The 27,512-nt window shown below is 37.1% G+C and overlaps 1 protein-coding gene across 4 annotated transcripts in view; it reads right to left on the bottom strand.

Moving 5' to 3' along the window:
- Positions 1 to 27,512, bottom strand: part of CDH12 (cadherin 12) — a 1,186,459-nt gene that overhangs the window by 51,978 nt on the left and 1,106,969 nt on the right. For all 4 annotated transcript variants that reach the window (XM_027520215.1, XM_027520212.1, XM_027520211.1 and 1 more), the window contains 2 exons: positions 17,802 to 17,989; positions 1,459 to 1,712 (listed from right to left, as the gene is read on the bottom strand). In XM_027520215.1, coding sequence (XP_027376016.1) covers positions 1,459 to 1,712; positions 17,802 to 17,989 — 442 coding nt within the window. The remainder of the gene's footprint in view (positions 1 to 1,458; positions 1,713 to 17,801; positions 17,990 to 27,512) is intronic.

The raw sequence follows: 27,512 nt of genomic DNA, 5'->3' as shown, positions 1-27,512 counted from the left end.
TGACACATACAAAGAGCAGAGCTTCCATGCTTTCAGGCCATTGCCTGAGAATTTTTTCTATGCTATGAATGTGTTGCGGCTACTGCTGAAAGGTTGATCCTTTTTTTTTTTTTTAATCACTAATTACCCCATGACTTAAAATCTTGTATGTATCTATGTATTTTTCCAATGCAACAGAGTACTGTTTTGCTTTAAAAGTCTGTTTAATGTATTCTTTGGTTTTGATTTTGTATACTAAGCTTCACCCCTTTAAAGTTAGAAGATTCAGAACAAACCCCATTTTTTTCTCTGTCTCTTTTTTAGTTTGCATCTGGTAATCCCAAACTCCCGATCCTTCCCTTCCTTACCACACCCGCCCTTGGCGACCACAATGTCTGTGAGCCTGTTTCTGTTTTGTAGATACATGTTCTTTTTTTTTTAATTTTCTTGTATTCCCCACCCCTCCTGCCCTTTTTGTAGGTGCATCACCACATGGCACAGATTAAGTATCCAGAAGAAGCAAAGCTGAATCAGAACAAATCTCAGAATATCTTACAGAATCAATTTATAAGTGAGGAACAAGGAATACTACCATGTTTGAGCAATATAAGTGGCATGTATGGGTGGGGGAAGAGTGAGTGTTTTCTTGCACTTTCTTATACTTTCTTACACTTTCTTACAATTGTCTTACTGATTGCTTTGTCGGACTCACTACTCAACAGCCGTATGCCAATAAGGAGCTCCTTGCCAAGTTTGGACTTTGACCAACTCCACAATGCATCTTACCTTAAATATGACTGAAATTGTGCTTCTATCAGGAGATACAATTGCCACATTAAAAAAATAAACTGCAAATTACGAATGGTTGAACAATCTTTTTGCAAACACCAAATTTGGGTAGGGGACAGAGATTTTAGAATAATTGAAAAATGTATTTTATATATGACTAATATTTCAGGCACTGTGAATGTATCTTAATATCATTATTTGTGAGACTCATCCTTTTAGGCTGACTACTAAATCCCTTTTGTGGATAAAAAATTGAGGTTGATCAGCTTGAGTGACAAGTCCGATATCCAGTCACTACTAAACCCCCTTACAGGGATTGCTATCAGATGTTTTTGCTCAGACCCTATGAAGTGAAAATTGCTCATTCGTGTCCGACTCTTTGTGACCCCATGGACTATACAGTCCATGCAATTCTCCAGGCCAGAATACTGAAGTGGGTAGCCGTTCCCTTCTCCAGGGGATCTTCCCAACCCAGGGATTGAACCCAGGTCTCCCACATTGCAGGTGGATTCTTTACCAGCTGGGCTATCAAGGAAGCCCAATGGCTCTTCCTTTATTGTACTTACCATGAAAAGTCATTACATTTTCAAGCATTGCATTCTATAACTAAATCATTCATACTAGCATGGTGAGAGTCTTCTTTTCCTTCTCCTTCTGACACATAGAACAGAAAGCACTGCTTTTCCTTACCTAACGGCACTGCTGCCCACGTCCAGGTCTTGTGCAGTGACAGCACCAATGATGGTCCCCACGGGAGTGTCTTCATAAACCTCCATGGTGTAGAGTGGCTTGCTGAACACCGGCGGCTCGTCCACGTCCAGCACACTGATCTTCACCGTGGCAGTGTCCTTGAAAGGGCCCGCGGAGTGAAACCGGTGGTCCAGGTGAACGTTGGAGGCCTCTACTTTAAAAGTGTAAGCTTTCTTTGTTTCAAAATCTAATGGCTATAGGGAGAACAAAACAAAAGTGAGAGATACTTTCATATAGGATGTGGCCAGGATGACCAACCTTGCTGCAGAGTAACTTGCAAGTTAGTAGCAAATTGTAATTTTCCTTTAAAGATCAGTGGGTAAGGGAAGTACAAGTTAAACATTTTAAGAAAAAAAGCTACCACTTGTAAATGTGCCTGGGTTGGACTGTGAAGAAAGCTGAGCACTGAAGAATTGATGCTTTTGAACTGTGGAGAAGACTTCTGAGAGTCCCTTGGACTGCAAGGAGATCCAACCAGTCCATTCTGAAAGAGATCAGTCCTGGGTGTTCTTTGGAAGGAATGATGCTAAAGCTGAAACTCTAGTACTTTGGCCACCTCGTGGGAAGAGTTGACTCACTGGAAAAGACTCTGATGCTGGGAGGGATTGGGAGCAGGGGGAGAAGGGGACAACAGAGGATGAGATGGCTGGATGGCATCACTGACTCGATGGACATGAATCTGAGTGAACTCCGGGAGTGGGTGATAGACAGGGAGGCCTGGCGTGCTGTGATTCATGGGGTCGCAAAGAGTCGGACACAACTCAGCGACTGAACTGACTGAACTGAACTTGTAAAGATAATCAGTTGCATACATTAAAATGACATATGCACACGCATAATGCTAGGAAGGGCTTATTCCTTTCCTGTAACTAGTTACAGGAAAAGAGAAGGTGATGGCACCCCGCTCCAGTACTCTTGCCTGGAAAATCCCATGGACAGAGGAGCCTGGTAGGCTGCAGTCCATGGGGTCGCTAAGAATCAGACACGACAAAGCGACTTCACTTTCACTTTTTACTTTCATGCATTGGAGAAGGAAATGGCAACCCACTCCAGTGTTCTTGTCTGGAGAATCCCAGGGACGCGGGAGCCTGCTGGGCTGCCTTCTATGGGGTCGCACAGAGTCCGACACGACTGAAGCCACTTAGCAGCAACTAGTTACAATAGCAGATCAAGTATCTATGAAGTATTTTCTGTTCTTATCCAATCCTGACATCTGGTGGATCTAAGCAGTAATTACAAATACCACAAAATTGAAATTAATGCCTTTTTTTTTTTCCCCCCCATTTCAGCTGAGAATTTGGCGTAGCAAAATGTATTTTGTTGTTGGATGATTTTTATTATTTTTATGATAATACCCTTTTCTATTAAATACTTTTGAATATCTAAGTGTTTTTGCTGTAAAAGGTCTATGTGTGTTGCTGAGGTCTGTTTCTAAGTCCTGTCTGTGTCTTTGTGACCCCATGGACTACAGCACGCCAGGCTTCCCTGTCCTTCACTATCTCCCAGAGTTAGCTCAAACTCATGTGCATTGAGTTGGTTATGCTATCCAACCATCTCATCCCCTATTGTCCTCTTCTCCTTGTGCCTTCAATCTTTCCCAGCAGCAAGGTCTAGTTTTGGCCTTTGTGCTGTCAGCTTTATACATATAACTGGTAGGTACTATAATGCATTATCAGGGTATTTGACCAAGCACTGAGGCTTTGAGCATATATAATTAAAGAACAACATTAGACAGAATATTTGGATGTAATTTGTCCCTGGAGTCATTGATCCTTGATTTTTCCCTTTGCTTACATTTACACTTTTTCTGAATATTAGTTTTATGTTCTCAATAACTAGAAATATTACATTATAGAAATATGCTGCTGCTGCACTGCTTAATTAAAATGAAAACTTTAAGGTCACTGGCTCTGACTTCTAATCACCTATGACAAACTAAGAAAACATGAAATTAACATGAATATAATTAATTAACACGGTGATTTTCTGGGACCTTTAGAAGTTTCTGCTTTCTCAATTAATTCCCTCTAGTATGACTCCAATGTTGTGTTGACATGTCCCTTCTGAGCCTTAGTACACCTGGGGGAAATAGAGTGGGTACCTTTCACTCTTTTAAGAACAAGATTGCTCTTTTATGCATTTCCTGAGAAGAAGGGAAAAGAAAAGGAAGAAAAATTGCTATGAAATAAAAAAATCACAAATTAATCAAGTTTATTATAGCAAATGGTAACACTTCTCAAACTTGAAATAAAGTCTCTTTTACAGTAATTTTCACTCAGGGGGAATCTATCTTTATTTTCCCTGTAATTATTCCCTTTACTTCATTTAATTTTGTCCAATTTTTACTCATATATTTATTTGCCTTGGATTCAATGCTTTATTTTAGTTTTTATATTTTCATTTATTCAGCTCATAAGTTTTTACATATAGTACTGATTTTCTTCAACTTCCATCTCCTTCTTTCTAAGACTTTTCATTTGTCTTTAAACTAATATAAATATAAGTAGAGTTATTGCATAATATTCTATGGTTGATATTGTGGCTATTGGTTACACAGATAGAAACACAGTATCTCAATAAAGAGATGATCCCATAATGCTACTGGTTTGATCAGCCTACAGCTTAAAGTACTGTGTTTTGTTAAAGGAATTGGGCTCAAGAAAAGACAACCGATTGCCAGAATAGGATAGCAAATATCATTCAAACAAAAAACACAAAACTGTTACAATTACTGAGAATTTTTACCTGAAATGAAGAAGATCAAGACAAAAAAAAAAAAAAAGGACAAAGCTTTTCAAATATTGAAGGGCTCTCATGTTGAACATCAGTTTGGTATACTTTGTAAGTCTTTCAATGGGGAGGTAACAATAATTTAGTTTACTAAATATGTCAATTTTAAGTTAAAAAGGAAGAAGTTTCTAACAAATGAAACCATGAAAAATTAAATTAACGTTAAAAGATATTGATTGCCTACAATCAATAAGACCTTGAAAACATTCCAGGAGGACAGAAGAGACCAAGATAATAAGGTTTTCCATCTTGCTTACTGACTGAGTTGTTTGTAGAAGTACTAAGTCTCCCATCTTTTGATGTATTCAAGGGGAATTGGATGCCAAAGAGATATCTGAGTTATGTGTAATTTATAAGCTGTACAAACTTATAAAATATAGCTTGTTTTTGCAAACTCCAAATGCTCCATAAATGTTAAACAATATAATTTTTATCATAGTTATCTGTAACTTCTGGTGTAAGACAATTTTGACTTCGTCTTTGGTCCGTTTGTGTAGAAAGCTATTTGATCTGCCTTGGCTGACATTTACACCCTTCTCTGTACCAGAATTAACTCCCTTAAAATGAAAAAGTTGGTACCAGCTATTCTTCCTTTCTCTCTCTACTTCTCCTAGATATTGGAAGGCTTCTGATTGTAGGATTAGGCAAATTATTTCTTGACAACATCTCAATTTTATTTACCTACTTAACAAACATGCCACTGTTATGGACTTGCTGCTGATGAACTTGTCTCCCCACTTTGAAAGTCATTTCAAGTCCAGAAATGAAGGGAAAATTAAAAAAAAAAAAAAAACAAACATTTTTTTCTCAATTTCATTTTAGGAGATCAGACATAATTTCTGTCTTTTAAGAACTCCTGACCTGTCACTGCAGGCAAATATTTAGTGGTTGTGGAGATAAAGAGTGAGATGAAATAAACTTTCTGTACATACAGATATTCTTTTATGACTGAAAACTTACATCCTGCAGTGATCAAATAACTGAAGAAAATTGTAGGAGAAATGTCACAGTAATATCTTAGATGGCCTTACTTCTTCATGATCCTGGCCCTTAGGTAATGCCATTTTATAAAACTGGATAACTCAGAAAGAGAGGGGAAAAAAAAATCAATACCAGTCTTTCTTTAGTTGACTTTATCCAGCTGATCTGACAGGCTGTCTTCCACTTTTTGTGGCTGCAGGGTAAGATGGGGTGGTGCTGAGGAATGAATTTCATCTAACTTTGCAATCAACAAAAGTCTTATTATTTGAAATAAGTACAGAAAAAAACAGAATTTTTTGTTATTGTTAGGAAATGAATCATATTCTATAACAGAAATCCATTATGATGAAGTTAATTTAGTTCTGCCACATTAAATAGAAAATTTTGTGGTACTGCTTGGGGCACATTTAATTTATGAACCTTTCTAGAAAAGTAAGGAAATGATTGAAGAGAATTCAATTGAGTAGCTCCTTCTCCTAGGGATGTTTCAATAAAGGGAGGTTAGCAAAGCCAGAGTTTTCAAGAGGTAATTCACATTGTAGGGAGTAGTATGGTAAGAAAACAACTGTGGAGAAATGAAATAAGATAGTATATAAAGGGAGAAATTAATCAAGATATTATCTTTTGCTTCTATCTTTTTATCCACTTTCTCTGCTTTTACTTTGCTGAGGTCCAGGTCATGTAAAGCTACATAAAATATTAAGTGCCAAATGATTTTCTCATTTCAAAGAGGGAAGAACAATTTTTGTCATAAAATACAAGAGAATAATTCCTTGGGTTCTTCCAGGCCTTGTCACTTTTCCAGAAAATGTTGAGCAAAAATGGGTAGCTAGAGTTATATTTTGAGGAATCTGAGAAGCAGCTTTCGTAGACCAAATTCCAGCCTCTCCCGAAGATTCTTGCCCCCAGGACAATATAATCTCTTGTATAATTTTATGCCCTTGAGTGTGTGAGGGCTCTCTGAACTGAAATCATGGAATGCAGTATTATACTATGAATTTGCTAAGTTTTATGGAAAAATAAATAATGCAAATAAAATCAAGGTCTTCAATCACTTAACATTGAGTTAATTACAAGGGAAATTTTTATTTAAAGGGGCTGATGTAATCATGTGAGGTTTAGCAGAAGCTACTAATTGCTCCTGACCTTGAAGAAGTACATTTGTGATGTAAGAGCCTACCTGCCTGGGGTGCATATGGTAACTGAGACTGGACCTTGACCAACAGCCTGAAAAGTAAGTAGGGCCAGCAGTCGTAAAGCCATAAAGAAATGACTTCTGCCCAAACTAGTACACTTAGGGAGAAAAAAAACCAAAAAAACAAAAAAAAACTCTAAGCCTCAGATCAGTTGTATCCCTGGTCTACACCTTGATTTCAGCCTGGAAGACCCTAAGCATAAGACTCAGTTATACTCTACTCTGACCCACAATAGCTTGTGCTTTCATCACTCTTTACTTTCTACTCTTCTATATAGCTTCTATATAGTCAAGGCTATGGTTTTTCCAGTAGTCATGTATGGATGTGAGAATTGGACTATAAAGAAAACTGAGCACTGAAGAATTGACGCTTTTGAACTGCGGTGTTGGAGAAGACTCTTGAGAGTCCCTTTGACTGAAAGGAGATCCAACCAGTCCATCCTAAAGGAAATCAGTCCTGAATGTTCATTGGAAGAACTTATGTTGAAGTTGAAACTCCAATAATTTGGCCACCTGATGCAAAGAACTGACTCAATTTGAAAAGACTCTGATGCTGGGAAAGATTGAAGGCAAGAGGAGAAGGGGATGACAGAGGATGAAATGGTTGGATGGCATGACCGACTCAATGGACATGAGTTTGAGTAAACCCAGGGAGTTGATGATGGACAGGGAGGCCCGGCGTACTGCAGCCCATGGGGTCACAAAGAGTCGGACATGACTGAGCAACTGAACTGAACTGATATAGCTTCAGTTTTTATGATGAACACATATATCTTTCACCATAATAGTAGAGTCCTCCCTCTGAACAAAATGCATCCTTTAGAAACAATTCTATTCTTTTAATCATATTATAGATCTTAATGGTTAATGGAAAGAAAATTCTCAATGAACTCAAATAACTGAAGGCTGTTACGTATCTGAAAAAGAAGATGCTTTTCAAGCAGGCAACTAGAAAACAGATTTATACTAGACTGAACAAGGTTAAAAAGACACTAGGAACAAGCTCTTGTAAAATAGGTTTATGACACCAATGTGTGTGTATGGATGTGCTAAGTCACTTCAGTCATGTCAGACTCTTTGCAACCCTATGGGCCATACCCCACCAACTCCTCTGTCCATGTGGATCCTCCAGGCAAGAATACTCGAGTGGGTTGCTATGCCCTCCTCCAGTAGGTCTTCCTGACCCAGGGATCAAACCCACGTCTCTTATGTCTCCTGCATCTGCAGGCAGGTTCTTTACCACTAGAGCCACCTGGGAAGCCATTATAATACCAGTCTGAACTCTCTGACTTTCAGATCAAGCATCATTTTTTAGGGAAAGTCAAGTTCCCTGATTAATTAAATAGTTTTGATAATTACAGCAATCAATTCATTTATTTGTTCCTAGCACTTTCTTATTCTACAAGAAATCACTCTAAAACTCTACCAGTACTCAAGTTACATATTAAATCATCCATAGGTGATGTCTGTACCTACTTCTTTAATTGATTTATTCAAATTAATTTAAATCTACATAATTTGAATCAAATATTTGATTAGATTTTATTACAGTAGGAACTGAGGATCTCTTGGTTCGTGAGTTAAATTAAATCCTTTAATTTTTTTTTCTTTTTATAGAAGAGGGGTAGACAGAACAAATAATAAATAAATAATTCTTTTCAGTTAGTGGTAAGATTTATGAGGAAAACAGTTCTAATGGGACAGAAAAACAGCTGGGGAGACATTACATAGAGCAGATAGGGTGCACTTGTCTGAGGATGTAATGTTGGAAGAGGGAAGCGAAGAACCAGGTATGAGGAAATCATAACCTTAGAGAGGAAATTAAGGGCAATATTACTGTATATTTTATTCCTCTTTTCCACACATATCGCTTGAATATCCAACTGTGTGGGCTTCCCTTGTGGCTCAGTGGTAAAGAATCTGCCTGCAATGCAGGAGATGCAGGAGGTGTTGGTTCAGTCCCTGGATCTGGAAAGTCCCCTGGAGAAGCACGTGGCAACCCACTCCAGTATTCTTCCCTGGAGAATCCCATGGACAGAGAAACCTGTGAGTCTCCAGTCCATGGGTCACACAGTTGGACATGACTGAAGCGACTGAGCACATGCACACACACATCCTACAGTGTGCTAGATATCATGATAGATGTTGGAAATGGACAAAAATCCCCCATGGAGTTTACTCTCTTCTGGGATTTGATGGACAACAGTAAGATAAATAAGCAAACTGTAGCATCCAAAGTGACCATAAGTGCTACGGAAAAATCCAAAATTTGAAAGACATGTGTATAGTGTATCGGGGATTATATGAGGAAGAGTATGTGTGTGTGTATACATGAGAGAGAGCTATGGGAGGGCCTGGTATCATCTACACTGAGGAAGAAATTCAACGCAGTGTTTCACACACAAAAATAGCCAAACGTTATTTTGTTTGACTTTTAAAAGTGGTCACATTTTCAGATGAGAATGTTCCTTTAGTAAGAGGGAAAAACAATGAAATCTGGCCATTTTTAAAACAGATTTTCACTTTAATAAATTTAAACAATATTTCAGTTCTAAAATTAAAAAAAAAAAAAACAACTCTGAAAGAACAGTAAAATTACAGGACAAAAAGTGTCTGTCAAAAAAATATTAAACTGAAGGAATATACACTTAATACAATGTATCTCGATAAACATTGTTACAGTACTAGTCATTAGAAATGAATTTCATTTTTCTATGGGCAAGTTATCAAGGATTTTGTGCAGGACTGCAAATTTTTGATAATGTATTAAGAGTCATAGCATCATATCTAAGCCTATATTTCAGTGACAATAATTTTTGGAACAAATTCACTAAGAAAAAATATAATACAAAAGAGAATTAAAAGAACATCTAGTGTTTTATCTGAGGGCTTATGGTGATATTTTCCCTAAGAAAGAGAAGATTTCATCAACTGTTATAAATGTCTAAGCAAAATATGCATTTTATAGGCATATGCAGTATAAATCATGACCATCTGGAGGGACAATTATATTTTTCACTTCTTGTATGACCACTGTCACATTCTACTTCCAACTTATATTGTTCTTCACAATAGTTAAAACTATGTGCTTTAAAACATATACTATAAATTGACTGCAACTTGTGTAGTCTTGAAGTTACTTTTCTCCAATGAGTTTCGTATTTCCCATTTGCATAATCAGTGAAACAATATATTTCTAAATATCTTAAAAATATGTTGAACTCTGCATGGTATGTGAGGATTAAGAACAATATTGCATCTGAAATTAAAGCAATAAACCAACATGAGACATTTTTTTAAACAGAAATTTAAAAACCCTACATATTTCAAGCATTTCCTTTATCATGGTGACACAGATATAGTAATGGCAAAGTGTCTTTAGGGGATTAAACTATAGTAGAAAGATCAGATGCATTTAAAATTTGAGCCATCATAAACTCTCATATGTGCTTGGCCAGAAATGGTAACTTTTGGGGAAGAGAGTAAGATGGGATCAGTATTGCCTGGGGGACACAAGGAAGTCTTTGGTGAGAGACATGGGTGAGATCCATGTTAAAAAACAGGAAAAAATGAACAGAAATGCTCAGGAAGGGTGCTACCTTCTATGTAGATGGAAAAATAGCACAGCAGCTTCAGTAGAAATTGCAATGAGTTTGGTGTGGTTGGCATGTAGTGAGTGAATGTGTGCATATATGTGTGTGTGTATGCAGGGGATGGTAATAGAAAACATGCTATCTGTTCTTTATCGTGATGGAACCCAGAAACACACGAAGGGCAAGAGTGAAATTCACTCACAAAGGAAATGGATGAACATTAGGTTTATGGCTCAGAGAATAGCCTTTGTAATAGAAGAAAGAAGCAAGGATGGTTGTAAGTCAACCCATGAGGAGGAAATTTTAATTCAGGTTTGGGAGGGGATCAGTGGGTGGGCGTCCCATGCTATTCGGTAAGGGGAATTCAGTGTAATAGAAGTGGCATAAAAATAAGCCTAGATTTCTGCTTTAAGGAACTGGAGAGGAAGTAGGGTGTTATCCAGGAAAGAGAAAATGGGAGCAGGCACGCTACTGTTGGGAGAAGTAAAGGAATTCAGCTTTAGACACTTTGAGCGTGAGAAGACTATCACACACAGACGTTAGAAATGTTTACAAGGCAGAAAACAGTCTTCATTGGTTATGTTAACTTGGGGGAGGGTTAAGAGTTGAGAATGGGCAAGTTAGGTGAAAGAAAGTGAAAGTAAAAGTCGCTGATTTGCTTCGGACTCTTTGTGACCCCATGGTCTATACTGCCCATGGAATTCTCCAGGCCAGAATACTGGAGTGGGTAGCCTATCCCTTCTCCAGGGGATATTCCCAACACAGGAATCGAACTGGGGTCTCCTGCATTGCAGGCAGATTCTTTACCAACTGAGCTATCAGGAAAGTTAGGTGAGATTCTTAAAAACAGAAAACCCTAAAGACTCCACCAGAAAATTACTAGAACTAATCAATGACTATAGTAAAGTTGCAGGATATAAAATCAACACACAGAAATCCCTTGCATTCCTATACACTAAAAATGAGAAAACAGAAAGAGAAATTAAGGAAACAATTCCATTCACCATTGCAACGGAAAGAATAAAATACTTAGGAATATATCTACCTAAAGAAACTAAAGACCTATATATAGAAAACTATAAAACACTGGTGAAAGAAATCAAAGAGGACACTAATAGATGGAGAAATATACCATGTTCATGGATTGGAAGAATCAATATAGTGAAAATGAGTATACTACCCAAAGCACTTTATAGATTCAATGCAATCCCTATCAAGCTACCAACAGTATTCTTCACAGAGCTAGAACAAATAATTTCACAATTTGTATGGAAATACAAAAAACCTCGAATAGCCAAAGCGATCTTGAGAAAGAAGAATGGAACTGGAGGAATCAACCTACCGGACTTCAGGCTCTACTACAAAGCCACAGTTATCAAGACAGTATGGTACTGGCACAAAGACAGAAATATAGATCAATGGGACAAAATAGAAAGCCCAGAGATAAATCCACGCTCATATGGACACCTTATCTTTGACAAAGGAGGCAAGAATATACAATGGATTAAAGACAATGTCTTTAACAAGTGGTGCTGGGAAATCTGGTCAACCGCTTGTAAAAGAATGAAACTAGAATACTTTCTGACACCAAACACAAAAATAAACTCAAAATGGATTAAAGATCTAAACATAAGACCAGAAACTATAAAACTCCTAGAGGAGAACATAGGCAAAACACTCTCTGACATACATCATAGCAGGATCCTCTATGATCCACCTCCCAGAATATTGGAAATAAAAGCAAAAATAAACAAATGGGACCTAATTAACCTTAAAAGCTTCTGCACAACAAAGGAAACTATTAGCAAGGTGAAAAGACAGCCTTCAGAATGGGAGAAAATAATAGCAAATGAAGCAACTGACAAACAACTAATCTCAAAAATATACAAGCAACTCCTACAGCTCAACTCCAGAAAAATAAATGACCCAATCAAAAAATGGGCCAAAGAACTGAATAGACATATCTCCAAAGAAGACATATGGATGGCTAACAAACACATGAAAAGATGCTCAACATCACTCATTATCAGAGAAATGCAAATCAAAACCACTACGAGGTACCATTTCACACCAGTCAGAATGGCTGCGATCCAAAAGTCTACAAGCAATAAATGCTGGAGAGGGTGTGGAGAAAAGGGAACCCTCTTACACTGTTGGTGGGAATGCAAACTAGTACAGCCACTATGGAGAACAGTGTGGAGATTCCTTAAAAAACTGGAAATAGAACTGCCTTATGATCCAGCAATCCCACTGCTGGGCATACACACTGAGGAAACCAGAAGGAAAAGAGACACGTGTACCCCAATGTTCATCGCAGCACTGTTTATAATAGCCAGGGCATGGAAGCAACCTAGATGTCCATCAGCAGATGAATGGATAAGAAAGCTATGGTACGTATACACAATGGAGTATTACTCAGCCATTAAAAAGAATACATTTGAATCAGTTCTAATGAGGTGGATGAAACTGGAGCCTATTATACATAGTGAAGTAAGCCAGAAGGAAAAACACCAATACAGTATACTAACGCATATATATGGAATTTAGAAAGATGGTAACAATAACCCTGTGTACGAGACAGCAAAAGAGACACTGATGTATAGAACAGTCTTATAGACTCTGCGGGAGAGGGAGAGGGTGGGAAGATTTGGGAGAATGGCATTGAAACATGTAAAATATCATGTATGAAACGAGATACCAGTCCAGGTTCGATGCACGATACTGGATGCTTGGGGCTGGTGCCCTGGGACGACCTAGGGGGAGGGTATGGGGAGGGAGGAAGGAGGAGGGTTTAGGATGGGGAGCATGTGTATACCTGTGGTGGATTCATTTTGATATTTGACAAAACTAATACAATTATGTAAAGTTTAAAAATAAAATAAAATTAAAAATTAGAATAACTGTCAAAAAATAAATTAAAAAAACAGAAAATGGCAAATACAAAAATAATATATTTACAGAAACAAAGAACACCTTGTATTTTTCTCTGAAATTTTCAAGTTTGGCAAAAAACAATAAATCGAGGTGTATGCTTGGCTATGTACAACAGTTGAGTGCCCGCCCAGTCGTGTTGGACTGTCTGTGACCCCATGAACTGTATGTAGCCCGCCAGACTCCTCTGTCCATGGAATTTTCCAAGCAAGAATACTGGAGTGGGTTGCCATTTCTTTCTACCCAGGGATAAAACCCGGTTTTCCTGTGTCTTCTGCTTTGTAGGCGGATTCTTTACCGCTGTGCCACCCAGGAAGCCCAATCAAGTATTCCTAATTGTTCTTTTTTTCTGTTTTTCTAAGAGTTTTTCCAAAATCAACCACGTGGTGGTGCTGTGCTACCAAATCATTTGATGTCAATTCACTCCCTTGCCACTGAAGCCAGCAAAAAGGAGTTTAGTGACAACAGGGCATAAGTAAAATGTCCAGTGGAATCAGTAGAGAGTTTAGCCTATTTATTTAAAACCCCGAGAAAGAATAAAATACTTTATCTCTTACGTTTTTAAGGAAAAACTAAATAATTCTCCTGTGGATTTACTGTGATCACATTTACGGTTATTTGAAATGAAATATTATTATTATGTAATTGCAAAATAGTAAGGATTTATTTTTTAGTTCCAAAGAAGTTTTACTTATTTTAAAATAAATAGGAAATTACTTTACCATTCTTTATTTTAAATAGATGCTATCATTACTTATGTAAAAATAGTACAGAGCTGTTTTAGAAATTAGTCAAATTATTAAAATTGCTCTTTTGCACAATATAAGTATTCATCTCAGTATTTAACTGCCTAAATCTCTTAAACAGTAACAAGAAAACCACAGTGTGCATGTACATAAATATGTAGTTTCAGTTCTTGAATATTTATAACTCATGTTAACTTTACATTTATATTTATATCCAGTAAATATATATTTATTCTCACTTACGGGCTTCTCAGGTGGTGCTAGTGGTAAAGAACCCAGCTGCCAGTACAGGAGGCATAAGAGACTTGAGTTCTATCCCTGGATAGGAAAGATCCCCTAGAGGAGGGCATGGCAGCCCTCTCCAGAATTTTTGCCTGGAGAATCCCTTGGACAGGCATGCTATGGTTCATAGGGTCACACAGAGTCATACACAACTGAAGCAACTTAGCATGCACATTCTCACTTATCCAGTAAGATATAAAAACTGTGGACTAAAAACATATATTTAATTTAGCTTTTCTTCTAAGAATGAAGTGGCTGAATTTAAAATGACTTTTTCTCTCATTTTAAATGCAACCCATGGCCTAATTATTAGATGTGACCCCCAAAAAATTTAAGTTATATTATCCTGACTTTGTTATTGTTTCTATTGTTATAATACTTAGCCATATATAGGGCACATTTTATTTATTCATACTTTCCTTAGTGCAATAGGACATAAGTATAAAATAAGAATAGTTTCTTTAAAAAAAAAAAAGCAGTGTCTTGTGCCTTGGAGAGATATATAAAGTTGCATAATGTTATTCTGAATTCAGAATGACACAGTGAAATGGCATTGTCACAGTGCTCATAAACTGAACCCAAGTTGAGGTTTAAAAAATAAAAATGCCTTTTTCATTCTGAGAAGCTCATGTAAACTTGACCATCATTTTTAATCCACTTATACCTTCCATGCATGGAGAAAGAGGAGAGAGGGAAAAATAGTAAAAGGAAACTGGATAAAGATTTTGGAAATGCAATTATAACAAGAATGTGTGTTTTAGAGAATTTTAAGCATTTTAATTTATTCTTTAGTGAGATAAAAAAGAAAACCACTCCAAAAACAAAAACCAGATGATATTTAAAAACAGATATATTCAAATGGAGAATATGTATTTTTAGACTTTTCATATGCATGTAATATACTTAAGAATATAATTTCTATATGAATTTGATTTCATATCAAAAATTTTCATTGCAATTCTATACTGAGCTATTGAGAGAAAAGTTTCCAAAAGTAATTTTAAGGTCATTATGGAACCTAAACACTGCTGTTGATATTTACATACATATTTATTATTGTACATCTACTTTTCCTGGGACTGAATAAGTTGAAGATACAATTTTCTGAGAACTCTATGTATATATCCATAAATAGTCTTTTAATAAAGCTTTCCCTAAAAAAAAATCTATTTAAAGAACTATAGGCCAAACTAGAAAAGATGCTTAACATCACTAATCACCAGGGAAATGTTAACAGCATAATGAGATACCACCTCATATATACTAGACTGGTTATTATCAAAAAGACAAAAAAAATAGTGTTGGAGAGAATATGAGGAAAAAAGAGTCTTTGTACACTATTGGTGCAAATATAAATTGGTGTAGCCATTATGGAAACCAGTATGTAGGTTGCTCACAAAGTGGGCTTCCCTGGTGCTCAGATGGTAAAGCGTCTGCCTGCAATGCGGGAGACCTGGGTTCAATCCCTGGATTGGGAAGATCCCCTGGAGAAGGAAATGGCAAGCCACTCCAGTACTCTTGCCTGGAAAATTCCATGGATGGAGGAGCCTGGTGGACTATGATCCATGGGGTCACAAAGAGTCGGGCACTAACTTAAAAAGACATATGCAAACCCATTTTCACTGCAGCATTATTTTGTTATTGTTATTTAGTTGCTAAGTCACGCCCAACACTTTACGACCCCATGGACTGGTGGACTGCCGTCTATGGGGTTGCACAGAGTCGGACAGGACTGAAGAGACTTAGCAGCAGCAGCAGCAGGCTCCTCTGTCCTCCACTATCTCCTGGAGCTTGCTTAGGCCTTCCCCGGTGGCTTAATGGTAAAGAACCTGCCTGCCAGTGCAGAAGGAGTGGGTTTAATTCCTGGGTTGGGAAGATCCCATGGAGAAGAAAATAGACACCCCACTTCAGCATTCTTGCCTGGGAAATCCCTTGGACAGAGGAGCCTGGAGAGTTGCAGTCCATGGGGTTACAAAAGAGTCAGACATGATTTAGTGACTAAACAAAAACAGGCATCATTATTGACAATAACAAAAATATGGAAGCATCTCAAATGCCCACTGAGAAGTGAACGGATAAAGAAAACATGGTATATACAGCCTTCCCTTGGTATCCACAGGGCATTGACTCCAAGACCCCTTGGAGATACCAAAATCCAAGGATGCTCAGATCCCTTATATAAAATGATAGTATTTGCATATAACCTTTGCATATTTTCTGTACACTGTAAATATTTTTATATCACTTATAATATCTAATATAAGTAAATGCTATGTAAATAGTTGCAACTTCAAGTTTTGTCTTTCAGAATTTTATATGGAACTTGTCCCCCAAATACTTTGGCAGTTGATTGAATTATTGGATATGAAATCTGCAGTTACAGAGATACAGAATAAAATGTTACTCTTTATGACAACATGGAAGAACTTTGAGGGCATTATGTTAATTTAAGTGAAATAAGTCAAAGAAAGACAAATATCATATAATTTCATTTATCTATGAAATCGAAAACAAACAAACAAACGCATAAGATACAGAGAACTGATTGGTGTTGCCAGAAGTAGAGGTTGGGTAGTGGGTGAAATGGGTGGTGTGGGGTGTGGCTCGTGTGCCCAGTCATATCCGACTCTTTGCAATCCCATGGACAGTAGGCTGCCAGGCACCTCTGTTCATGGGATTTCCCAGACAAGAATACTGGAGGGGGTTGCCATTTCTTCTTCCAGAGGATCTTCCCAACCCAGGGATTGAACCCATATCTCCTACATTTCTTGCATTGGTAGGCAGATTCTTCACCACTGAGCCACCTGGGAAGACCCCAGTGAAATGGATAAAGGGAGTCAAAACATTTTTTCTCTTTCTCACATTTACATATTTCTTAATGCCCCTCCCTGACAAAAGACAAACTACATATCCTGAGATAATGACATATTTCTAGTGTTTTGAATTTTACTCTTCTTCTATACAAATCAAGTTAACTAGAGGGCTTCCCATCATATTATACCTTCTTGTCTTCTCCCTCCTGGTTAATTTTTCTGTTTACTTACCACATCATAGCACCCTCAAGCCCAGCTTTATCCTTTCTCATTTCTTCCATTCACCTGTAGCAGAGCTTGCCCATGTCAGAATTCATCCACCCTGAGGTCTAGGCTTATGAACAAGTGTATGTTAGATATTGATATTCTCTTAAAAGTAGTAAATAGGGCGAGGCCAAACCTGGTATACTTAGTGTTTACTTCTATTATCTTATTTTTAAATTAACCTTTCATCTAAGCTGATAACAATAACAAATTAAAACAAAATTAAACTCTGGTAAGAATTTTTTAATGACTTAAGCGAATTAATAGGCCTAGTTGTTTCAACATAAAATATGCATGTGTGTGTGAGTGCTAAGTTCCTTCAGTAGTGTCTGACTCTTTGCGACCCTATTGTTGCCCTCCTCTGTCCATCATGTTCTCCAGGCAAGAATACTGGAGTGGGTTTCCATGCCCTCCTCCAGGGGATCTTCCAGGGATCGAACCAGCATCTCTTATATCTGGTGCATTGGCAGGCACATTCTTTACCCCTAGCACCACTTGGGAAGTCCAACATAAAATATATATCTGTTGAATCACAAAATAAAAGTTGGGAATGAATCTTTCCTAGTTACCCAGATATTTTTTTAATTTAAAATATTCCTAATTGAAAGGAAATTAAGATGTCTCTCATTTCCTTTGTGTTGTTTAATTTTTATTGGGTAATCTACTATTCAAAAACATGTCCACGTACCTTTTTCAATTTGATAACTCCTTCTTGCGTGTCCTCATCTGTGACGATGTCAAACAAATTTCCCCCATCTCCTGGAACAATATTGTATTCAATTTCTGCATTTTGTCCAAAATCAGGATCCACTGCTCTTATTCTTCCAATAGCTGAGCCAACAGGAGAAGATTCGGGAACTTTCAGATGGAAAATGCCTGATGAGATATATTTATATTTTTTGTTTATAGTGAAGTTAGTCAAATATATAAGATTACTTGGCTTGAAAATACAGTCTACAGAAAATAAACCAACTGTAAGACATAATAGTGCAAAACCAAAAGGCAGTTTGTTCTCCAGTTAAAGGTTATAATTAGGAGTAGTATTTTCACTTTTCATTTCAAAGGATTTTGTTGTAGAATTTCAATCATTAAAAACAGAAAGTGTTGAAATTACTATGAAGAAGTATTTTACATACTAACACCATCTAATACTTGCACCTAGTATCAAATGTGAAGGTGAAGATATCCATGAAATAAATTGGTACTAATGTGAAAGAATCCAGGACATAAGACATAGATTAGAAACATGCCTCCATGGGATTCTCCAGGCAAGAGGACTGGAGTGGGTTGCCATTTCCTTCTCCAGGGGATCTTCCTGACCCAGGAATCAAACCCAGGTCTACTGCATTCCAGGCAGACGCTTTAACCTCTGAGCCACCAGGGAAGCCCAATGTAAAAGAATCCAGGATATAAGACATAGATTAAAAAGATGTATAGAGAGATGATAGATGAATAGATAGATGAGCACACAGAAAATAGAAGAAAAATATTTAGATACTTAGAAAAACAAGGTTTTGTATCCTGATGTTTATTAAAAAATAAAATATTTATCTTAATATTTATATTATCCTAATATTTATGTATCCTATATTTATAAAATATATAATATAAATATAATAAAATGAAATATTTACTCAATGAGTATACTCACTAAACTAAAAATGACCTTGAAATAAGTATGTGAGTATATATGTATTAAATATATGTACATATATTTAATCTATAATGGATTTAAGTATATTGTGCTATAGTCTAATATTAAACTTTTACTTAATCAATTTTTCCTGCATTTCCTTCTAGGTATTTTTACACACTTTTAAAATCAGGACATAATTTTCTCTCTGTCAATATTTTATCTTTAAAGAAAAAAGTAAAATGCTTGCTTTGTGCCACCAGGGGGAGCACCAACATTACTATAAATTTGATACTGAGTCAAGCCTAAAGAAAAAGCTCTACAAAAATTACAACAGAATCAAAAAATTTAATATCCCACAAAATTAAAACATACGTTGTTTACAAGAATTTGAAAAATTTTATAACGCATGAGATGAAGAAAAAGATGTAGGCTATTGTATTGATGCTATGCTTGCTATGCTGTCGCTTCAGTCGTATCCGACTCTGTGCGACCCCATAGACGGCAGCCCACCAGGCTCCCCCATCCCTGGGATTTTATTGATATTTCACCAATAAAAATATGAATTGATTAAACAGTAGTCTGTTTAAGTCAAAATAAGGAAAGAAAGAAAACAGGAGGAAAATCAAAACTAAACACAAAAATACAAAGTTTCAGTATATAATGACTTTGATTAAAACTTCTATTAGTTGATTTTGTATTGTAATTTCCTATAAGTAAAGCAACCAGGAAAATTAATTTGATTTGCACTTCTAGTTACATTTATAGCAATTAAATTAGGAAGTAAATATGTTTTTGGATAGTGAGGTTCATTCAACATGCTATATTACATTATTACAATCATTTCCTTTAAGAGATATAAGAAAAAATAATAAATCACATTAGGGAGATTCTGCCAAATAATTTATTCTTTACTCCCAACTGTTTGTATGGGTTTTATTGTTCTTTCACAATCAGCTTCAAAATTTTATAAATGAATTAGCCCTAGTAGCTCTTAAATTTTGCCATCTCCCTTTCTACCACTCCCCCAAAAAGATTTATACCATTTGCCCTTATTTATATTAGCCTTGCTGCTAAGTCACTTCAGTCATGTCCAACTCTGTGCGACCCCATAGACGGCCTCCTACCAGGCTCCCCTGTCCCTGGGATTCTCCAGGAAAGAACACTGGAGTGGTTTGCCATTTCCTTCTCCAATGCATGAAAGTGAAAAGTGAAAATGAAGTTGCTCAGTCGTGTCCGACTCTTAGAGACTTCATGGACTGCAGTCTACTAGGCTCCTCCATCCATGGGATTTTCCAGGCAAGAGTACTGGAGTGGGGTGCCATTGCCTTCTCCGATATTAGCCTTATTTATATCCATTTAATGGACATTGCCTCAATGGGACATATATTTAGTCTCAAGAGAGTTAAATATTCACCTAAATCTTTCATTTGCATGTAATAGAAAATATACAGTGGTATAAAATTCTTGTTTAATCAGTTAATTTAATAGTTAACTGACTGTATGTTGTTGTAATTATTTAGTTGCTAAGTTGTAGCTGATTCTTTGTGACTCCATGGACTGCAGCATACCAGGCTTCCTTGTCCTTCACTATCTCACTGAGTTTGCTCAAATTTATATCCATTGAGTCAGTGACTTTATCCAACCATCTCATCCTCTGCCAGCCCCCTCTCCTTTGGCCTTCGATCTTTCCCAGCATGAGGGCCTTCTCCAGTGAGTCATCTCTTTGTATCAGGGGGCCAAAGTATTGGAGTATCAGCTGAAGTCCTTCCAATGAACATTCAGGGTTGATTTCCTTTAAGATTGACTGGTTTGATCTCCTTGCAGCTCAGGGGACTTTCAAGAGTCTTCTCCAGCACCACAATTCAAAGGCGTCAAAAGTGGCTTAGTTGTAAAGAATCTGCCTGCCAATGCAGGAGGCACAGGAGACATGGGTTCTATCCTTGGGTCGGGAAGATCCCCTGGAGGAGAAAATGAAAAAGCATTCTTGCCTGAGAAATCTTCTAGACAGAGAAGCTTGGTGGGCTATAGGCCATGGGGTCACAAAGAATTGAACACGACTGAGCACACAGGCTTTCCAGGTGGTGCTAGTGATAAAGAACCTGCCTGACAAAGAAGGAGACATAAGAGACGTGGGTTCAATCCCTGGGCTGGGAAGATCCCCTGGAGAAGGAAATGGCAACCCACTCCAGTGTTCTTGCCTGGAGAATCCCATGGACAGAGGAGGCTGGGGGCTACAGTCCATGGGGTCTCAAAGAATCAGACATGAGTGAAACCACTTAGCACACACATGAGCATGCACGCACTAACAATAGAGCGGCCTTCAAAAGAGATATGAGAAACCTCTCTAAAAGAGAAAAGGTTATATAAATAAATAAATAGACATAGACCAAATAAGAACACTTCAAGTGGCAATAATGGAGCATTATGACCAACCTAGATAGCATATTCAAAAGCAGAGACATTACTTTGCCAACAAAGGTCCGTCTAATCAAGGCTATGGTTTTTCCTGTGGTCATGTATGGATGTGAGAGTTGGACTGTGAAGAAAGCTGAGCACCAAAGAATTGATGCTTTTGAACTGTGGTGTTGGAGAAGACTCTTGAGGGTCCCTTGGACTGCAAGGAGATCCAACCAGTTCCTTCTGAAGGAGATCTGCCCTGGGATTTCTTTGGAAGGAATGATGCTAAAGCTGAAATTCCAGTACTTTGGCCACCTCATGTGAAGAGTTGACTCATTGGAAAAGGCTCTGATGCTGGGAGGGATTGGGGGCAGGAGCAGAAGGGGACGACAGAGGATGAGATGGCTGGATGGCATCACTAACTCGATGGATGTGAGTCTCAGTGAACTCCGGGAGTTGGTGATGGACAGGGAGGCCTGGCTTGCTGCGATTCATGGCGTCGCAAAGAGTTGGACATGACTGAGTGACTGAACTGAACTGAACTGAGGTAGACATTATAATATAATTTGGGTTGAAAAACTCATATTTGTCTATCAAACCAGCAATTTTTCACAGACTATAATTATGATTCATTAGGTTTCATTCCTTAAACTCTTAATAGAGAGGCTAGCCTTTAGAGTTGCTCAATGTTTGTGGTCTTAAAGTAGTGTTTGAATTTGAGGTAACGAGAACAAAGAAAAAGAATAAAATCATAGGTAACATTTTATATAATGTTCACCCACAGAAAAGGTAAAGACAGATATCAAGGGAAATTTGTATGAGTTCAAATAGCCATGATTATATAATCAGAACATGATGCAATTTTTTCAACCTAGTTTCTTTGGAGCATAAGTGTCTCACAATAACCATACTAAACTCTGACCCTATTGAAGCTCTCCTGAGATGTAAGCAAACATACAGATGCCTGAATTCCTGTTTAACGCAGCAAGAAAGCATGTGACACAGTCATTAAAGTTGTACTAAACTTCTCAGCCACAAACTCCAAATAAAAATGAAAAGGCAAAGCACATGTGAGATATTATTCCTTTTATTCTTTTTTTCTTAATGCCTATGGTTTATCAGAAACGTGTCTGCATTCTTTGCATCTCACTGTGCGCTTGTGATATTGAATAGAAGAAATACCAAAAACCTTGAATCTATGGTGTTATCTGTCATGGTCTACTCTCATGGTACATCAATAAGTGTTAGAAAGTTCTTGAGGTTTTCCAAAGAGAGTGTTGGAGGTATAGGTTGAAAAATAAATGCTGCTTTAACAGGGTGTATAGTTAAGAAACAAGACTTTGTGTGCTCAGTCAATCCTTCTTGTCTCTCTGTTTGCAACCCCAGGGACTGTAGCCCACCAGGCTCCTCTGTCCGGGGGATTTCCCAGGCAAGAATACTGGAGTGGGTTGCCATTTCCTTTTCTGGGGGATTTTCCTAACCCAAAGATGGAACCCGCGTCTCCTGTGTCTCCTGCATTGGCAGGTGGTAGTCAAGTGTAAGTGAAAGTGAAGTCACTCAGTCGTGTCCGACTCTTTGCGACCCGTGGACTGTAGCCCACCAAACTCCTCCATCCATGGGATTCTCCAGGCAAGAATACTGGAGTGGGTTGCCAAGTGTAGTGGATTTCAAATTAAAAACATGAACAGCTGTACGTGGCGGTGATAGTGATGCATCATTGGAGCAAAGGGAGTATTGAATGAAATCTTTAGGAAAATATGTGTCTAACTTATAATCTTGGAATATTTCTTACTCTATCCTATCTATTTAAGGGAAGCAAAAAGTTACATGTTAGGCGTTTAGGTTTGCTTCTCATTTGAATATTTAAAAATAAAAATAATAGAATCAAAAAATCAAGGAAAATAATCTAGTCTGGAATCATCACTTAGGGATTATGATTCGTGAAGGCAAAATATTTAGCCAGAATTGAGACCATTCAATGTTAGAAAAAAAGTTGAAACTCAGGAAGGTTATCTAAAGGACATCAGATAATACAGAGCATAGATGAAAAAGTTCTCCTTTTCAAGACAATATGCTGAGATACGAGTTCTATGTTTTATAAAAGAACATTTTATGAAGCTAATAACAATAAATGTGAAGATAGCTATTATTTGTATTATGCTATCAATATATGTTAAGTAGCAGCTTTAAAAAAAAAAACTGTCAGCATACAGTAAGCCTGCAAAACTTATAATTATCTAATGGCATTGGAAAATCTGTGATTAAAATGAAATACTATCCCTGTCCACAAAAGATCTACTCAATAACATTCCATTAACATGCCCTACCCAAATTAATATATAATAGAAGTAAAACAGTGGTTTCCCATTTATATTATTTTTGTACACTGAGGTTTTAGTGTACATAAAACAAACACATACAGAGCACTGAATTTTCTGTTGTTTACATAAGAGGTATACATATTAGTAAGGTGGAAGATGCATTCATTAAGACAAGCATTTCTCAGTAGAACATCACAGTTGGTAATAAAGCCTGCAGAATACGGAACAAGTCAAAAAAAACTGTGCCTTAGTCTTGTCAGATTGCTTACACTCTGTCGTTTTATTTTCAATGACTTGACATTTTATCGCTTCTAGAAACTCAACAGCAATAAAGCTAGGGTCATTCAGATTAATTCAAAGCTGAAGTAAATCTTCAACTGTGCCAAACTTGGATGGCTTTTGATGTACTATGTAATTACACTGCCATCATTTTCTGGGCATCCTACATTTGACGCATATGAAACATCTTAATGGCTCTACCTGTCCAACACAGAGTAAGATATAAAACAGGTGACAAGAAATTATTCACAGTGTCAATACTAATATATACTTACATATTTATCAATATGAATGCTATGTTTAACTATTAGAACTAATAAATGAATTCAGTGAAGATGTAGGATCCCAAATTAATTTGCAGAAATATGTTGCATTTCAATACACTAGTAATGAAATATGGAAGAAAAATTAAGGAAACAATTCCCTGTTCAGTTCCATAAAGAATAAAATACCTATAAATAAATATAACCAAGGAGGTGAAAACCTCTACTCTGAAAAATAAAAGACATTGATAAAACTACAATCTAAAGATTTAATGCAATCCTAAAAAAATACAAATAACATGTTTCACAGAACTGGAAAAAAAAATCTTAAAATTTGTATGAAACCCCAAAAACCATTAATAGCCAAAGAAATCTTGAGAAAAAAGAGTAAAGCTAGAAGTAGCGTGCTCCCTAATTTCAAGCTATAGTACAAAATCAGTCATAAAAAAGAATGAAATCTTGCCATTTGTTGCAATGTGGATGGATTTAGAAGGCATTACGCTAAGTAAAATACGAAAATACAGAAAAGGACAAATATCATATGATCTCACTTACATTTGATATTTGAGAAACAAAACTTGACCTGCATTGTTGTATGGCAGAAACCAACACAACATCATAAGGATTTTTTTTTAATATTTTGCAATGTGGATGGATTTAGAAGGCATTACGCTAAGTAAAATACGAAAATACAGAAAAGGACAAATATCATATGATCTCACTTACATTTGATATTTGAGAAACAAAACTTGACCTGCATTGTTGTATGGCAGAAACCAACACAACATCATAAGGATTTTTTTTTAATATTTTTAAAAACTGACAAAACAAAAACAGACTCAGAGATAAGGAGAATGGGGCCTCCCAGGCAGCACAGCGGTAAAGAATCCACCTGCCAATACAGGAGACAAGAGACGTGGGTTCAATCCCTGGGTCGGGAAGATCCTCTGGAGGAGGGAATGGCAACCCACTCCAGTATTCTTGCCTGGAGAAGCCCATGGACAGAGGAGCCTGGAGGGCTACAGTCCATAGGATTGCAAAGAGTCAGACGTGACTGAGAGACTGAGCATGCACACATACGCACACAGACACAGAGAACAAACAATGGGTGATTTCCAGAGGGGAGGGAAGTGTAGGAGATGGGCAAAATAGGTAAAGGGAACTAAGAGGTGTATATACTTGCAGTTATGAAATAAATAATCACAGTGTTACATGGTACAAAGTAATGAATGTCATCAATGGTATTGTAATAGCTTTCTACGGGCATAGATGGTCATTAGATCTACCGTACTGATCTTTTAGTGATGAACTTAAATGTCCAATCACTATGTTGTACACCTGAAACTAACATGATATGGTATATCAACTATGTGTCAATTTTTAAATTATTGATACTTGCTACAAAATGGATTAACTTTTAAACATGTTATTTTAAGTAAAACATATGATATAAAGGATTAACTATTGTATGAATTCATTGTATGGAGTATACAGATAGGCAAATCTATAAAATAAAGTAGATAAAATCATGCCTGGGAGTTGGGGAGGCAAAGGAGAGGGATGGGGGACCTATTCTAATGGGCATGCAGTTTCGTTGAGGATGATAAAAATAGTCTATAATTAGATCACAGTGATGGTTACACAACTGTGTATGTATAATAAAAAGCACTGAATTGTATACTTTTTAAAAAAAAAACAAAAAAAAGTAAAAAAAAATTTAAAGTTTTTAAAAAATAAAATTTAGAAAATAAATGTGTATTATTATAAAACTGTTGATTCAGTGACTGAAGTCAAACATTAGTGATCTGTATATATGATTTCCCACCTAATTACAGAGAAGTGAAATGTTGCTTTATAAACATTTTAGTGTTTTAATTACTTGAGTGTGTCTGTGTGTGTTAGTAGCTCCATCATGTTTGACTCTTTGTGACCCAATGCACTGTAGCCACAGTCGCCTCTGTCCATGGAATTCTGCAGGCAAGAATACTGGACATGACTGAACGACTAACACACACACACATCCTGGAGTGGTTTGCCATTCCCTTTTCCAGGGATCTTCGCAATGCAGGGATCAAACCCAGGTCTCCTCCCTTGCAGGCAGATTCTTTACCATCTGAACCACAAGAGAAGTCCTATGCACACAAAATGATCTTTCTTTATCTATAGAAAATAAAAAGGAAATGAAAGCAAACATCATATCGCATATGATGTTTTCTCATATTTTACAGAAAAGATAATATCATATGGAGGATAGATCAGCTTCCTGAACTTTCAGACTATGACACATCATATTACCAATAGTCTAAAAAAGTACAATGTGTAAGATGCAATAAAACCCTTTTCCTTTGTCTCCCACTGTTCCTATAGAGTTTCTTCATTTGCCTTTTCTGCTCATCTTTAAATAGGCAGTCCTATGTTGACTTTAATTACCAAAATCTGAATTTGGAAATCAGACATTTCTAGTATATCATATTTATTAATGTTCTCATCCTTAAGCAAAATGAAGACTTATCTCGTCTGCCACTCCACCTCCAAGCCAAACTGGACCAGGGCAGATGGGGCTTCAGTTTAGAAGTGGACATCTTTACAGGGTTTCCCTCTGTCTTATCATTTACCAGTAAAACTCCCATCCTGGCTTACTTCAACACAACATCACTGAATACAGATTTGAGAGGAGATGTGCATAAGTGACTGTGAGGATGTGGTAGAGCTAGCTCCACCATACAGATGAAGAAATTGAGGTACAAACATGTAGCTACTTACAGTCAGTAAGTTGAACCAATCAAGTGTTATCTCTGCTCTAAACTACAGCCCCTTATTTGGTCTGACTATTTCACTTTACTTGTTTTTTCTGCCTTAGTGTCAGTCAAGTGGAGGCAATTGTTGAGTTATCAAATAACCCCTTTACAAATACAAATAATTCAAGTTCTTCTTAATTTCAGCTGTATTGATGAATGCAGACTCCAATTAAGGGTGGATTGATTCTGTTGGATAGACTTGGGCAACGTTTCTCTTTTCAGTGTTTATAAAATAAATATCAATGAAGATGTAGAGAAGAGAGCATTAAGGGATGTAAGAGGTTTCCAGGAAAGGGATGTGACTCTAAAGATAAAATGTCTTCTGCACCCAAGAAAGGAAGGATATTTATCACATCTCTTTCTATCCTTCCAATTCTCTCTTTCTTTTTACATAGCTCCAACATTTCAAGTACAATTTTTTTATATTTAATACCATAGTTCTACTGATTTGTATGGAGAAGGCAATGGCACCCCACTCCAGTACTCCTGCCTGGAAAATCCCATGGGCGGAGGATCCTGGTAGGCTGCAGTCCATGGGGTCGCTAGGAGTCGGACAGGACTGAGCAACTTCACTTTCACTTTTCACTTTTATGCATTGGAGAAGGAAATGGCAACCCACTCCAGTGTTCTTGCCTGGAGAATCCCAGGGACGGGGGAGCCTGGTGGGCTGTCATCTCTGGGGTCGCACAGAGTCGGACATGACTG

This window comes from Bos indicus x Bos taurus, chromosome 20 (genome assembly GCF_003369695.1).
Source record: "Bos indicus x Bos taurus breed Angus x Brahman F1 hybrid chromosome 20, Bos_hybrid_MaternalHap_v2.0, whole genome shotgun sequence".
Lineage (NCBI taxonomy): Eukaryota > Metazoa > Chordata > Mammalia > Artiodactyla > Bovidae > Bos > Bos indicus x Bos taurus.
Note: the sequence above shows the minus strand (reverse complement) of the source record. Positions and strands in the feature narration are given on the sequence as shown.